Source organism: Rhamphochromis longiceps, linkage group LG18 (assembly GCF_057381845.1).
Source record: "Rhamphochromis longiceps isolate RC_006_pf linkage group LG18, R_longiceps_female_GT1.1, whole genome shotgun sequence".
In the NCBI taxonomy this organism is placed as follows: Eukaryota; Metazoa; Chordata; class Actinopteri; order Cichliformes; family Cichlidae; genus Rhamphochromis; species Rhamphochromis longiceps.
The window spans coordinates 2,916,857-2,933,754 of NC_140574.1; the positions used below are offsets into that span (position 1 = coordinate 2,916,857).

The following is a 16,898-nucleotide window of genomic DNA, read 5'->3' on the forward strand; positions in this document are numbered from 1 at the left end:
CAGATCGTGCAAACCACAGGGCACAATAAAAGTCTATAAACAACGTAAGTGAAAACTGTATTTCACTGGATTTTGTGGGGACCAAAACTATACGTTAGAAGAAGAAAAGCAAACCCAGTCAGTCCAAATTGACATGATTCTGCCGAATTGACTTCCTTACACAACACACGTCACTGTGACGCGTTGCATTCTGGTAAATGCAGTTAACCTGGGTTTAAGGTCGTAAATGTACACGACTTAACCCGACATACGCGTTTTACTGTTTGAGTTTCTCGCGTTTCCAGCTAATGTTCGAACAGGGAAAAGATAAAAATGCAGTCATTTTGATGCTGGTGCGTAGTTGTTTAAACATAGATAAAGAGAAAAAAACTACAAATCCCAGTAACTGACGTCATTACGTATGTACGTCTAGCAACGGCGAACAGCTAAAGGAAAAAACAGCCGCTTCCGTGTTGTTCTTGTGTTATTTTGTAAAATAACTGTCGTTAGCGGAGTCAAAGCTCGCCTGACAGCCTCGCCGGAGTGTGAATATCATGGTTTTGTGAAGCTGACACACAGCGTCAGCCTTTTTTCAGCCAAAATGTCGCTGCTGCAGAGCTCAAAGAAAAAAGACAAGCGTATTTTGTCTGGTACCTGCCCAGACCCGAAATGTCAGGCGAGGCTTTTCTTTCCTGCTTACGGCTCCGTTAGCATCGAGTGTACCGAGTGTGGTCAGCGCCACGAGCAGAAGAACCTGCAGAACGTTGAGGAAGTCACCGACCCCGATGTCGTGCTTCACAATCTGCTCAGAAACGCCCTGCTCGGCGTCACCGGGGCCCCGAAGAAGGGGACCGAGCTGGTGAAAGTGATGGGGCTTTCTAACTACCACTGCAAGCTGTTGTCGCCCGTGCTCACCAGGTATGGCATGGACAAACAAACCGGCAAAGCCAAGCTTCTGAGGGAGATGAACCAAGGGGAGATGTTTGACTGTTCCATCCTGGGAGACAGAGCTTTTCTCATTGAGCCGGACCATGTTTCCACCATAGGCTATGGCAAAGATAGGTCAGGGAGCCTTATATACCTCCACGACACTCTGGAGGAGGTGAAGAAAGCCAACGGCAACAGAGAGTGTCTCATCCCGGTGCATGTGGACGGAGACGGGCACTGCCTGGTCCACGCTGTGTCCAGAGCTCTGGTGGGGAGAGAACTGTTCTGGCATGCCCTCCGTGAAAACCTCAAACAGAACTTCAAGCAGAATCTGGAACGCTACAAGGCACTTTTTCAGGACTTTATAGATTCTGCAGAGTGGGAGGACATCATCAACGAGTGCGACCCTCTTTTCATCCCACCAGAAGGCGTACCCCTTGGACTACGCAACATCCACATATTTGGCTTAGCCAACGTCCTCCACCGACCCATAATTCTCCTGGACTCCCTGAGTGGGATGAGGAGCTCCGGGGACTATTCTGCCACCTTCCTGCCTGGACTGGTGCCGGAGGAGCAGTGCAAGGGGAAAGATGGGAAGCTGAACAAACCCATCTGTATCGCCTGGAGCAGCTCCAGCAGGAACCACTACATCCCTCTGGTGGGAATCAAGAACACGGTGCTGCCAAAGCTGCCACCCCGTCTGCTGCCAAAGGCCTGGGGCGTCCCTCAGGACCTCATCAAGAAGTACATCAAGTTAGAAGCGGATGGGAGCTGCGTGATTGGCGGAGATCGCAGCCTGCAGGATAAATATCTGATGAGGCTAGTTAACGCCATGGAGGAGGTATTTATGGAGAAGCACAGCATCCACCCGTCGCTGGTGGCTGACGTTCACCAGTACGTCTACAGGAGGACTGGCGTGATTGGCATCCATCCAGAGGAGGTCACAGAGGCGGCAAAGAAGTCAGTGATGGAAAATCGGCTGCATCGCTGCCTGATCTGTGGCGCCCTTTCTGAGCTCCACATCCCACCGGAGTGGCTGATTCCCGGCGGTAAGCTCTACAACTTAGCCAAATCCACACACGGCCAGCTGCGGCCGGATAAGAACTACAGTTTCCCCCTCAACAATGTGGTCTGCTCTTACGACCCCCAAAGGGATGTTCTCCTCCCAGACTACAAACTGAGCTCCCTCAACACCTGCAACTGGTGTCACGGCACGTCAGTCCGCCATATCCGTGGAAACGGCTCGGTGGTTTATCTGGATGGGGACAGAACCAACACCCGCTCCCAGGGAGGGAAGTGTGGGTGTGGCTTCAAACACTACTGGGAGGGGAAGGAGTATGACAACCTCCCCGAGGCCTTCCCCATCACGTTGGAGTGGGGGGGTCGGGTGGTGCGAGAGACAGTGTACTGGTTCCAGTATGAGACTGACCCTTCATTGAACAGCAACGTGTACGACGTGGCCATGAAGCTCGTCACAAAGCACTTCCCGGGCGAGTTTGGCAGTGAGATCCTGGTGCAGAAAGTGGTCAACACTATCCTCCATCACACGGCCAAGAAGAACCCGGACGAATACAACCCCGTGTCCATCGACGGGGCTCATGTCCAGCGCCTCACTGATGCCTCAGAGTCTCAGCAGCCGGCGGACCCCCAGCCGCCCACAAAGATCATCCTGACGGGACAGAAAGCGAAGACGTTGCACAAGGAGGAGCTAACGATGAGCCGAGCAGAGCGCAGCATCCAGCAGAGCATCAGCGAGCAGGCCTTCGTCACCCAGAAGCGTCGGACTGACAAACTGAAGCAGGAGCAGAAAGGCCAGGGCCGGACTTCTTCACCCGGAGGCTCTCCAGAAACCTCCTCCTCTTCAGCTCCAGCCACACCCACCAAGTCCTCCTCCCCATCTTCGTCCAGTAAGGAGAAAAAGATTCGTGTGACTACGAGCGACGGCAGACAGGCCATGCTGACTCTGCAGGCCCACACGACCTTCTCTGAGCTGCAGAGGAGCATCAGCAACCAGTTCAGCGTGCCGCCGGCGCAGCAATGCATCCGCTACGGTTTCCCACCTAAGGAGTTGGTCCCACCAAAAGATGGCGAGGAAAACGAGCCAGTGGCGCTGCAGCATGGTGACAGGGTGACTGTGGAGATCCTAAAAGGCCCAGAGGACAAGAGCCCTGCGGCCTCCATTCCCCGAGCCTCCAGCTCGCACTCCGCCCTGCATTCAGTGAAGAGCGAGGACGCCGTGACGCCCGGAAGAATGAGCAGCCGGGAACTCCAGGACAGCATCGACCTTGAGATGTCCTCCCTCTGTCTCCTAGCAACGTTGATGGGTAAGGTTACATGTAGGGTACCAAGTAAGTTAGTGAGTGAAGCAAAGTAATGTATTATCACAGCAACCTGTGCCACAAGACTGAATGTGACAGGAAGTGTAAGTTTAGGATATTTCAGAGAATAAGATCCATCCTGATATAAAGCAGAGCAAAAGATCTTTGGTCGCACAGCTTACCTGTACCGTACGGCCTTCTGAAGCGAAACTGGCTGCACATAAAAACAAGCTGTGTCACTTTGAGATGTCACTAGAGGAAAGTTATTGTGCTGGAGCTGCAGCTTCTTTTCACTTTAAAGATGCTGTGAATCCTGAATTCTTTGCTGACGTGTGGATTCGAATATCACAGCCGAGACACTGATTACGTTCTTTGAAATCAGTGATCGTCTCCGTTTTCAGCAGATAGTGGGCCTGTCTTGAAATCGTCTGCCTTATTAAATGAAATCCATGCTGGATTCAATTTTGCAAAGGGCCAGATTTGATCCTCAGGCTTTGATTTTGTCACATTTGATCTAAGATATAAAAGCTTGTTGGTCTGATTGAAGGCTGCCAGGAGAAAACTATTTTTCTCCTGTGTTCTTCTGCACTTCAGGAGCTAAAACCCGCTCGTCAGGTTTAACAGAGCCAAGTGGCTGCTGCTACTTTCTTATTTTAATAATTCACTTCTTAGTTTGATTTTAGAAACATTCCTTTCTACAATAAAGCTAAAGGAAAACAGTCCTCTTTTTCCTATGCTTGCATAAGGAAACGTGTATTTCAGTTATAATAACTTGAATCAGTCATTCAGTCCGGCTCTTGGCTGTTGCTTGTTACTGTACAGAGTTAATCTGTGACTTAGCAGTGAGTTATTTACAGGTAAATATACAAAGAAGCACAAAGGTTCAATTAGACTTAATAAAAGCAGGATAAAATATGATAAAAATGTGTCCTGGCTTCTGGGGGTGAACATGCAATTATCCATGACTGTAGTTGAGGCAAAGAATGTGTCGACTGACTTTAAGTCTTTTTGGCCATTTTATTAGCAAAGATGTCTTCAACCTTGAGTAAAACTAAACCCGACATATGTTTTAATATCTTCTGTCGCAGTGATTTTCCTTTGGTTGAAAGCCAGCTTCGATTGGCGTCAAATGTGTTTTTAGTACATGCAGAGAAAACCCTGGTATGGAAAAAATAACATTTCCTCAAACATGACAGTGCTGGTGCTTCAGTTTGCTTTAAAGTTCAACTTTTGATCATTAATCATTCAAAGATAACGATTGAACTCGTTCTGCTGTCTGCCCTTTCATTAATTTGACCTCTTGTTTATATTTTCATTATAATTAGCATCTCTATAGTCAATGTTTGTTCACAGGTTGAGCTCCTGACGATACAAACCTACTGTGCTGGGGCTGACGGTGTGTTTATAGAGAGTGCTGTCAGGTTAATGTCATACAGCACTTTATTTTATTGATTAATAATCAGTCAGAATGATAACGATTTGTACAGTAAACATCTCCTGTTCCAGTTTCTCCAGCATGGGGATGTCTTTGTTTTCTGTGTTCACTCATATTATTGAATGTGGTGATGATGATGATGGATCATCGTCGTGTTTAATTTATTGTCTTCTTGCAATGATGCTGCTGCTTGCTTAAGACTGCAGAGTAAGCTGAAGTGTGTTTGTGTGTGTCTGTGTGTGAATAAAGAGAACAGCTCCAGGTGTGCAGCGCACATGCCTGCTGGTTTCTGATTGGCTGGTGCAGGCAGGTGATCAAAAAACTGCCGTTTGCTCTCAGCAGCTGATTGAGCTCCCAGGTTTCTGATCAGCTGCCATGAGCAAACAAGAGACTTGTTTTGTGTGTGAGTGTGAGAATCTGCTGACTCGAGCAACTCGCTCCCTCCCCGTCTCACCTGCCAATCAGGTCAAAGGTCACAACTGCGTTAGGATAAACAGATCGGGCCGTGTGACACACACAGAGCGTCTGTCGATATTCAGGAAGGTTTCGGCTGCGCTCCGAGCGCTCCGCAGGCCTGACGCTGCACTTCCTGTCAGCACCGAGCTCGTGTTCAATAATCCCCCCGCCCGGCCCCGGCCAGGATGAAACAAAGCATCCGCTCACCAGACAGTGCCTCCAACCCAGAGCTCAGAGTTCACACAGCTGAATGGAGCAGACCTGTAGCTGAATATGTGCGACGTGCATTACATATAAACACACAAACAAAAGGAAATGCACCGTCACGCACTTTCAAATGGACTCAGTGCATCAGTGCAGTGTTGAAGTCCCTGTTTTACTGACAGGATATTTGAAGCTAAATAAACACCTGAATATGGTTTTATCGCCTTTATTTATTGACAGTGGTTTTGTACACCAAATAAAATTTAACCTTAAACCAGATTTTATTTCATTTTAAGCTTAAGTTGTTGTTTTTGCTCATTTCACTTTCAATTTTCATTGTCTGGAAATGATGAGTTTCAGTTTAGTTTTCATGAGTTTTGGTGGTAGTTTTAGTTTTGTTCTTATATATTTGGAGGTTTTGTCAGGTGCAAAATTTTAAAGGTTAACACACTTCATACACATTCAAGTCCCAGACTCATTAAACAGATGCACCAGATGTTCCTCAGGCTGGTTGTGTTGAAAAATAAAGTGAAAAAATATTGTTTACAGTAGCTTTATTGCAAAGTCTAGTTTTTATTTTTACTGTAGCCAATTTATTCTTGGTTCACTATAATAACTTTGCCTGAAACTGAATCATTAATGAACCATTTTAGGTTTTCTCAGCAGAAAAACCCACATCGACACATTCCACTTTAAGTTTTAGATTTGGGAATTAATGGAGACAATGATCAGTGACAGACTGGACATTTATTTATTGGCTTAGATGACTGTTATTGCAATAAAAAAGGGTTTATGTCTCAGATGAGATGGATCATTTTCATCACAGCAGGAGAGTACAAGTGGATTGATATTTTCTGTCGAGGTTGTTGAGACTAAATATGAAGCAGCTGAAGGACAATGGCATTTATTAGAGGACCTCTAAAACAAGAGACGGTAAATGTAGATGAAATGTAGAATATAAAAATGTGAATGTTCCTACAGAGTAGCAGCAGCATGAGCAGCAGTGCGAGGTTAAAACGAGGGGGAATCGCTAGCCTGGCTTTACCATCAGCATCAAAGCTGTAGATGTTGTATGTGGTGTGAGCTTCACTGAGTGTGAAAGCAAACATACTGGAACCACAGAGGTTTCTATAAATGACTGACGATAGCTGCTGCTTGCAGCTTCATATTCATCATGTAGAAATAAATGTGATGTCACACCTTTTTCAAGAAACATTTCGTAGGTTTGTCCACCACTGCTTTCAGTTTTAAATATATTTTTACATATCAGCGGCTTCACTGTAAGCCAAACAATGGCGAGGTCAGAGTATCAACTGTATTTCCACTCTTGTGTCTTACATTCAGATGTTTCGGTCTCTGTTTATTTTTGTGCTGCTCTGACCGCTCACGTTCCTGCCAAAGCTGTGCACTCTGACACCGAGGACTTCTGTGGTCCTACATTGTGCTGTCCTGTGTAGCGTCCTGCTCACACAGACACATTTTAACCTTGTGTTGTGTTTAGGACCTCGTCTCATTCGTTGGATCCTTTTAAAATGTTTGTCTTTGTTTCAGGTGAGGATGTTTGGTCGTACGCAAAGAAGCTGCCACACTTATTCCAGCAGGGCGGCGTCTTCTACAACATCGTTAAGAAAGACATGGGTAAGCAGGCTCTGTGTAACAGAGCAGGTACATTTATACATGTGCGTTTGTGTGTCTGCATCACTGTGAACCGGAGCTTATCATACGTGAGCTACTTTTTTTAAAGGCTTCTTTGCTAACTAATTATTAGACAGATTTTAAACATGTGCAGAAATGTAGCAGAAACACACGCGACTGATCAGGTGACGCCTGAGAGCAGAAAAGTTCAGTGAATAAAATTCACGAGGCTGCAGGAAATGAAATGTTTCTTCCCAGACCTGATGATCAATGCGCTCTCCCAGTGGTCCACATTTGTGCCATATTCCGGGTTCCCAGCACGCACCTTACAGGAACTCCTTCCCAGAGAAGAAAACGGGGTCTGTTGTAAACATGTGGAGAGGATTTCGATTAGATGATAGTGCCCAGATTTCTGGTAAATAAAGGAACGTGGAGTGGCTCACTGATGTGTGCTGAGCTCTGGTCCTCTGCAGCACAGAGGAATATATGTCAGAGTTTACAGTCAGATGAAGTTTGATTGAAATATATCGATTCTTGTCACATACACGTGACTCCTCAGACATGTCTGAAAGCAGATTGGTGTGATTAAAGGATCAGTTTGTTTTTATCTGTCATATTCTTTATTGTAAGTTATTGCAAACCAAAAACTAATAACACAGGATCCTTTATGGCGACTTCTTATTTCCTGTTATCAGATTGTCAGACTGTTGCTGTGTTTCTATCTGATGCTCTGGAGCTAACCGCAGCATAAATGAAAGCAAACCCTTGAACCTTTGTCAATATATTTGGTACATCCCACCCGAGGGAGGGAGAACAGCTGTGTTATTAAAGTTGACCTATTGTGCTTTTGTTTACCTGTCATAGATATATTGTTACAATGGTGGATGGTCAAGTCAGCCGCGAACTCGCTGTGAGCCAAACACTGTTTTTCTACTCTTGGATCTGTGTGACGGCGCTAAGAGGGGATATCGCTAATATGGTCATTTGAATCTTTGCAGGTGTTTCAGAGCGCGTAACTAAAAGCATGAGCTTAGTTTGATAATAAGAGAGCTTAAAGAAAAACAAAATTACAAGTTAAATCTAAAACAATAAAGTTTGACAGCCCTCACATGCTCTGCTCCCACTGCACTGCACAGTTTCACAACGTTACAGCTGCTGAAATGTTTGTGAGCTTATACACAGGCATCAATGCAATAACACGAATATGTTTCCTGCTTCAACTTGATTGGCTCTTTGGGGGAAGGCAGAGGACACTGGCCATCTGTAGTATCTGAGAAGTCTCCCATAAATTGCAGTTCAGATTTTTTTTCTATATAAATTGTGTCTGAATGTGAGAATAAAAGTTTCTTGCCTACTGATTTAAACCTTTTCTTGTGAGGGGCAGCCAATCAGAGTTGGCAGAGCTGAAGGCTTGTTTCAGACCAAGACCCAGGATGAGATTAATAAGGATTATTTTAGACTGTGAATCATGTCAAGCTGGGAATGACCTCTCTCTCTCTCTCTCGTTCAGGCCTGATGGACGGGAAGCACTGCACGCTGCCTCACCTCACAGGGAAAACCTTTGTTTATAATGCAGCAGAGGAGCGTTTGGAGCTCTGCGTGGACGCTGCCGGTCACTTCCCTGTTGGGCCTGATGTCGAGGAACTGGTGAAGGAGGCCCTGGTGCAGCTACGCTCTGAGGCATCCGGTAGGGGCAGTAGAGAGGGTAGTCCCTCTCATGGCGTGCTGCGGCTGGGCAGCGGTGGCGTTGTTCGTAAAAAGGAGCAGCTGCAGAGTGTCACAGCCTTTCAGGGAAAAGGCCACTCTCTGGGCAGCGCCGGAGGCTCCTCACCACCAGAACACCGCCCTATCACACGACAGCACAGCAGTGGCGTGGACCTGAGTGCCAGCGTGTCCCGAGGACCCCCGGACCTGTCGGACATCCCCGAGGACACCACCAGGGAGCTGGTCCGCATGGCTCCGGGCTTCGTCACCATGAAGGACGGCCGTGGACTCGACCCCAGCCTGATGGAGCAGCAGCGAAGGAAGCTGCAGGAAATGGTGTCCTCCATCCAGGCCTCCATGGAGCGGCACCTGAAAGAGCAGCAGAGCACCGCCTCCGGGGGTAGGGCTGCCCAGGAGCCGACGGCCGGAAGCCAGGCGGGTGAGGACCAGTCGGTGTCCACGGCCGACCACAAACCGCCAGCTGCAGTGTCGACAACGGCAGCCATCAAACCTGAGCAGAAGGTGGAGGAACCGGAGGAGATGGACAGCCAGGACGCCGGGCAGAGTAACGCCACCGAACCCATGGATCACTCCTGATCACGCCTGAGCCCCAGCACCGCCCCACCCCCGCACCCGCCTGACCGGCATCTGTGGGTCATAACACCTCAGGTCGGATCCTCAAGCTTTGGTCTTCATCGTGTTGCGTTGTCTTTACTGCATGACTAAGAGCGGGCCGACTGTCCTCGCCGCTGCGAACTCCAGGTGGGACAGCCGTCGATGAAGCGATATATTGTGACGCGCTGTCTGCGATATGTCATCGATTCACCCGTTTCACAGATCTGTTGCAGAAGCCGTTGCCATGTGTGTTTACACTGTATCCACTGTAGCTCGCCTGTCAGCACCGCTCTATGAAAATTTAACACGGTAATGAATAAATACAACAATGTGATCCCCACGTTGATTCAAAATAAGTTTTTCTCTTAAGTTGATGATGTATCGTGAACAACTGTCTCACAGTATATCGCAGAGTTGTCCATAAGGTGACGGGATTCTGTCGTTAGGCCTGCGGTTCCCACCTGCAGACGTCTAATCCTCTCGCTGTGAACACTTACGGATCTCCGAGGAGGAAAATCCGGTGAGACGCATTCCTGTAGATAGAAGAAGTCTTAATCTGCCACCAGGAAGGAGAGTAGCTGGCCGCCGCCAGCGTCGCGTCCTGCAAACATGCTTCCGTCAAAGTGCACGCTCTGAAAAGTGCACCGGCCTCCGTACGCATCAACGCCTTCAGAATCTGCTTTCCACCCTCCGTTTGTCTGAGCTCTGCAGGGAGAACTCTGATCTGTGTTTGCTTGATTGTCTGAATCCTCCTTGATGACTTTATATTTTTACTTTACCTTTTTGCCCCTCTAACCATCACCAGTTTAATGGTTTATATTCTAGAAAAATCAGAATGAAGCCCCTCACAACCTCCAGGCAGAGAACTAACTGCAGTTTCTATTTGTTGTATCTAAAATTTAACCGCACGCTCTCATCTCCACGTGTGACATATTGCAGTTTTGTGTGATGCCACCTGCGCCTCAACATCAGTAATAAGGCGTCTGTCGATATCTGTGCCTGTAGCAGTATTGAACATGTGCTGTGCGAGACCTCCAAAGTCCACATGAGCTGGTTTGTTAGTACAAGTTGTTTGGTGGTCCGCGTCCCATTTGGACCGTTGTGTTTTGCACTTTTAATTTTTTCTTCTGTTTTGTTTGTTGTTTACTTGACATTTGATTTGCTTTTTAGGTTGATTATATGGAAAAGACGGCCTTGTTGTATTTGTGCTCTTTTTATGGCTTTTTGAGCATCAGATGAGTGTAACCATATTTAAATGAGAAGTTTTATTGCTCAGTTACCACCTAACAGTAGCTGGTTTGAGCAGAAAGCTGCATCCATAAGCTGCACACAGGCACAGATGTCTGGTGATTAATGCTAATCAACAGACGAATAAAATACTGGAACGGTCTCTTAGCTGATGGGTCGCTCGTCACAATTTTAAACGTCATTGAAAAATTCTCCAGAATGCTCCAACAGCACAAACACAGTCGAGAGGTCCAGTTCAGTGACTCTGATTAGCTGAAGCCTAACAGCTACACCTGCCTGTGTCACCACCCACCTGTCAGGGCCACGCCCCCATTAATGCAAACTTTAAGCCTTATCAGTGTCCAAATGAATAAGTTAAATACGATTAACATTGTTTACAGTTCATCAAATTTTTAAAATTTTTACTTGCGGGTCTGCAAAGGCTAAGCTCGAGTGGCCATTAGCTTCATTAATGGATGTTTCTGGTTGGTCGGGCTTCTTAAAAGATCTTAGTTTGGGTTCCTGTGTACCCCACTTCACTGCCAGTGTGTAAATGTGGGTTTGACAAAAAGTGTTACGTGTTAAAAACAAGAACTAATTTATTTCTCACATATTTGTTCCAGCTGTATTTTTATTCACCTTATGTATCCCAGGTTAAATATTTAAAATTTTTAACACCTAAATTTAAGTTTCATCTGATCTCCAAACACTGCAGATTCATGAGAATCTGTGTAAATGTAGCAATAAAATGCCAAAGATGTGTTAGAGATGCACATGTAGTCAACAAGAGTCACTTATGTTTTTTTTTTTACTATAAAATTCCCAAGACGACCTCGACACGACGTGTTTGAACATAAATGTTACGATCCACTCTGCTCTGGACTATTTTGTGTTTGTTATTAAAACTCTTGAAATCAGTACCTGAAAAGACTTTTGTGTGAGGTTTAGAGGGACATAAACATGAAGCAAATATCTGGTGCTTTAGAAGCTAAAGATGAAATGCCTTGAGATGTGAGCATGAATATGAACTTGAGTGCAGTGCAACGAAGAGAAATTGTATTTATTGCCTGCAGGTGGCGCCGTGTTGAATGTGCAGCAGTAATGAACTTCCTGGAGGTCGAAGCTTCTCCTCGGTTTACCTGAAAACACTGTAAAATAACTCTGCACTGGACTGTTATCTTATGCTCAACAACTACCTTTCCCATGAGTCTTAGCCACAGGAGCACAGTTAAAGTATTATGGGAGTCAGCGAAATCAAAAAGCGTTTAGCTTGTAGAATTTATAGAAAATCCAAAATGAGCTGCGGAGGTTTGTGCAGGTTAAAGCGAACGGCTCCTCCTTATGGAGATACTCTGAAAATACTTTGTGAACAAGTTGATCTTCACATCCCAAAAGTTAAACATGTGCTCATCAGCTGATCAGGTTACTTCATAAAAGGCCCAAATATCAAAGTAAGAAACCTAAAGCTCCATTCAGGTGGGATTCATGTCTCAGTGGTGCTTTGGTGTGGCCTCGGGAGGCTTTCTTCTTCTTCTTTGCTCTGAAGATGAACCTTCTGCTCCTTCCTAACATTTAAGGTTTGGTTCTCGCTTCATTTTTTCTCTTTTCAAAAGCAGAACACAGCCAAAGAAAAACCAGGTTCAAGTTTTCACTGGAGTTTAAATTCTCGTGATTGATCTAAGTTTTGGTTGGAGGAAGTCCTCGCTGGGCCTCTGTGCTTCTGTCCTATGCAAACATCTTAACTGAACTTCCAGGTCTAAACACCACCTACACATTTCAGCTGAACCTCCCAGACTCACCACCAGGTGGCCCTGCTGTCAGTGAAGGCGTCTCATAGAGATGCACTGATTGTGGAAATCAAGTTAAACTATTGTTTTTAAAACAACAGCTTTTGGGAATCATATATTACAGTTTTTCACTCTCTGAATGAGAAAGAATTCACTTGTACAAATTGAGGATCGACGGGACACAAAGTGACCGTCGATCATCAGCTCTCGTCTGTAAAAACCAAACCACAAACAGGAACTGAGAGATTTAATTAAATCTTCCCTCAGTGTGGCGACACCAGATTAGAGAACAAGAGTTTATTATTTTTATTTCCCCGAGGCTTTAACCGCTCCTTTATTCCTGTAACGCTGCAGGAAGAAAAAGCATCTTTAGATGTGTCAAATCAGCTTTTGTGGATTGTGTTTCCACGTCTGGAACATCAGGCAGGTTAGAGTCGCAGCATGTGACTCTTCTCATTGTTCATGTGTCTTTCACACTGTTGTCCACATGTCTGCTCGTTCTATATGAATCATAAAGAAGCTGCTGTTTTTGTCAGAATTACCTGAAAGTAAATGTGTGTTTGAAGACAAATCCGCAGAGACGTTCAGCCCATCACTAGATGTCCAAAAGTATCATCCTCGCTGACCTGTTCCTTGTTTTCTGGCCACGTCGATTCTATTAAAGCATAATCTCATTGAGCCTATTTTCATCCTCCACGCTCCACCTGCAGTGACGCCATTAATGAGGCCCAGCGCTCGTCACAGTTTGAAAACCACTGAATGAAAGCATTATCACATAAAGCTCTTTATGCAGCTGCTGAATAAGCTCACAGAAGCAGGGTCCCAGGTTTCTGATGAAGATGATTTTGGACATTTTTAAATGTTTTCATTGTTCACACAGAGTGTTTGGTTTCACTGAAGTTGTGAATTACTAGCAGCTATTGTCACCTATACATGCAGATCTTAGTTTTAGTTCACGAGGAGCTCGTTCAGAGCTGCTCACCACACACTGCAGAAAGGGTTTTACAACTCTAAGTTGGCCTCCAGGCTTGTGGTTTCTACGTTCAGTCAGTGTCTGCTCTTCCTGCTGCAGAGGAAACTTTTCCCTCTTTCAGCATGAAACAGTGAAACAGATCCAGATGTTAGAGCTCACTCTTCAGCATCTGGCAGGCAGACTGAAGCCAGAGGAGCACGTTAATGCAAATGCTGCCACTGTCACATATGGACAGGCTCTATAAGGGAGGCTTCACGTGTATGTGTTTCTTCAGTGCTTGATGTTCAGAGGTGGGTTTTGCTTTGTTGTTGTTGTTTTTTGCTGGCGTCGTTATAGTAACAAACCTAGTCATGCAGCTAGCTAACAGAGCTAACTAACAAGGTTAGCTGTGGCAAAGTTTGTGCAGCTCGGCACCAAAACAAGAAGTTCAAGATCATTTCTGGGCCACACACTCGAGGTGTTTTCATAACCTTTGTACAGCTTTGAGCTTCATCAGAGGTTCAGTCTTTTCTTGGGTAGTAGTACTGAATTATTTGTAAAAACATGTGATTGGCTGAAGATTTGTTTAAAAATTAGGACTTTTATTCAGAGGCGCTGCTGCCTGAAATCCTCTCTGATGTCACAGTTTTCAGCAGGTTCGTCTTCACTGTTTGACGGGACGTCCACGTTCAGTGTGAACTCTAAACTGTTGCATCAGCAGCAGTTTAGAGTTTCCTGTGTTTTCTAACAGGAGATGTACACTGGTGTGTACAGTGTTTTGGTGTGTGTGTTTGTGTACTTTTATTTTGCATGTTGATTTTTCAGGGACTTCTTGAGAAAAACAGCAGTTTCTTTTCATGATTCATCAAACCAGAGGTCTCAAACATCCATCTGATTTTTACAGGAACAAACTGGGTCATTTCTGCTCACAGTCCTCTGATTCGATGCTTTTGTAGAAATGTAGAAATGTGCAGATGTTTTTCATTGTGCTCTGGAGCAGCTGGTTAGTTTAGCATTAACAAAGGAAATGACTCTGAACTCTAAATCTCACTGACGCTGTATCGCGTTTGTTAAATCCGTGTGAAATGTAAAACAGGACACCTGCGAGTGGCACCGATCTCTGCTCCATCACAAACATGGAAGGCAGTTTCCGCCAACACAGATGTTTCTCCACCTCTGCATGTTACTTCTGTAATGAATCATCAGGCCTTAAACTGTGCATAAAATGTTTTACACTTAGGTTCTGCTTCAACTCTTTTATCTCGACTGTGTTTAATTTGAACTGGAGTCTTTGTATTTTCACTTTTTTGGCCTTTTTGTTTTCTGGTTTAGCAAAAAAAAGTCTGTTTCAGAATCACGGTCCTTCTGTTTTTGCCGTTCAGATGAATCTTTAGCACTTTGAGGAAAACAGGGAATGTTAGCATAGCATGCCCATAGCCGAATCATCATCATCATCATCAGTCAGAGAGGAAGCAGGTCGACAGCACGAATCAGGAGGAGAGTTTGCTCAGATCAGACGACACTGCTGTAACAGACTTGAAGTTTTTCTTTGTGACTGCTGTACTAATGACATGAATTGTAATCCACCTGTATAATAGTATATATTGTAGTATATTTGGATCTGTACAGAAACACAGATGTTCAGTTCCTGCAGTAATGATTTCTTTTGTTAACTTCTCTCTGGTTTGCTAATAAAATATTGATGATACACGGCTTCGACATCGCTGTTTGCATGTGTGATAAATTTCCAACCCCGACAATAAAATCACTTCCTTCACATGTTTCCGTATTTTGTCGTCACTCACACACTTTTCTGTTTGTCTGTTTAAAAAAAGGTGTTTGTTTATGGTGCAGAAATCATTTTTCTCTGTTGTCCAGTCAACATAAGTTTGTAGAGAAAAGCAAGAGTAGAGCTGGCAAGAGCCTCAAAGATGTTAAAGATCGTGTTATCTCTTTTATGTCTTTTTGAATTAAACGTTGGTGATTTTGATGAGAACACCTTTAACATTTCTTTCAGTCACTCAAAGACTGCTCACTGTCTGGGGTGTCAGACACATGGCCAGATTCAGCCAATGAAACGGTCCAATCACACCTCTGGATAAATTTGGAAAGTGTTGAAAAATCACACTGACATCATTGATATCTCCAGTCCAATGCTGAGGAGAGACTAACAGGAGGGAACAAGTATTTCTAGATCTGAATAAATTAAAGTTGTTTAGTTCCAAAAGCTCCACATTTGAAGGCTTTTATAGAACATCTGAAACCTATAATGTGCTTGTAATAATGCAACTGTACATGGTGGAAATGAAAGAGGGATAAGGAAGGCGCCCTCCTCAGTGCATCAGTGTACATGCAGTGAAAGCTGTTGATTTAATTATAGAGGGGAAAATACATTTTTAGTTCAGAAACATAAACTCCCGTCATGTAGTTCTCAGTGGTTTGGTCCACAGGACAAACACAACTTCACAAACGTCTTGATGGATGATCAATCATCCAGGTAAGTAAATCTCCAAAAGCTGATTCTGCTCATCTGGACGTAGCGTTTGCAGCGGGAGAAAAGGAGGCCGTTTATGTGAAAAGGAAAGACCATCTCTGAATCGAGGAGGGGGCCTAAGGGAACATCTTTCACCATCATACAATCCTGTGATTGCAGCCATTCCCCAGCTCTCTGTGAATGGTACTCATGACCATTGATCAACAACCACTGATCAATGGTCATGAGAATTTGCATAATCATGATGAACTGACCTCCCAGCCCATTGTTCCCTCAGTGGACTGATTTCAGTCATTGTGCAAATGTCTGTTTATAAGATTGGGGAAACCTGCAGTCAGAGAATGAAGACGGCACTTGGATGAGCGACGAAACGTTTCTCCCACTGAAAACGTCCAGATGAACAGAATCAACTTTTGGAGACTTCACAAACCATCCACAGGATGCGTGACTGCTGCTTTCTTCTACTTTTAAGCGTCAGTGCCTCCACCACATACTGTAGGCCTGTGCTTATTAAAGTCACTATAGAGGAAACATTTTCAAGCACTTTTTTTGTTGTTTTATTTTATTTTTTAGAAAGTTTCCTGATTTCACAAGACAGAAGTGATCCGTTCGCTTGATTTAAAAAAGAATCGTGTCCCTTTTTTCCAAATTAATAACATATCTTAAAATCCCAAAGAGCATCTGGGGATTTTAGTAAGCAATAATGAGCCCTCACTAAGGTGAATACAACTTTATTTTGATTTAGGACTGAAATATTGGCAGATGTTGGTGTCCTTGTCTCTTGAGTGATTGGTTCATATCCTGATCCTTGAGAAACCTTGTGTTATTTTAAAGATCCGAGGAGCAGAGGCATTGAAGGTGGATGGGTTTAAATACCTGTGGTCAGAAATGAGTATATGAGAGGGGGAGCTCAGGTGGAGCAGTTTGAAGATGAAGTTAGAGGCAAGGCTGAGCTGGTTTGGAAGGACCAAAGGATCCCGGAGATGGAGCTGACAGGCAGGAGGAAAGGAGGAGCTCAGAGGAGGATGCCAAGGATAGGGCGAGAAAGAGCGAGGATTTACTGCTGTGTAATCCCGATGAGGAGGCAGCCAGAAGAAGACAAAAGCTCTTTCATAAAAACTCTGTTATAAATGTTTATAAATTTAATTTGTATTTCTTGGCCAGT

General features: G+C 44.8%; 1 protein-coding gene across 1 annotated transcript; it reads left to right on the top strand.

Moving 5' to 3' along the window:
* Window positions 1-417: 417 nt before the first annotated feature.
* On the top strand, window positions 418-15,008 carry vcpip1 (valosin containing protein (p97)/p47 complex interacting protein 1). The gene is made up of 3 exons (XM_085388811.1): window positions 418-3,230; window positions 6,871-6,957; window positions 8,465-15,008. Exons 1-3 carry the CDS (start codon window positions 581-583, stop codon window positions 9,253-9,255), a joined length of 3,528 nt encoding a protein of 1,175 aa, XP_085244937.1. The 5' UTR covers window positions 418-580; the 3' UTR covers window positions 9,256-15,008.
* The last annotated feature ends 1,890 nt before the right edge of the window (window positions 15,009-16,898 follow it).

Bases quoted from the DNA above. Each gene is read 5' to 3' on its own strand.
- vcpip1 (XM_085388811.1), top strand. From the start codon at position 581: ATGTCGCTGCTGCAGAGCTCAAAGAAAAAAGACAAGCGTATTTTGTCT. The intron at 3,231-6,870 runs GTAAGGTTACAT...TCTTTGTTTCAG, and splicing joins TCTCCTAGCAACGTTGATGG to GTGAGGATGTTTGGTCGTAC. The intron at 6,958-8,464 runs GTAAGCAGGCTC...TCTCTCGTTCAG, and splicing joins CATCGTTAAGAAAGACATGG to GCCTGATGGACGGGAAGCAC.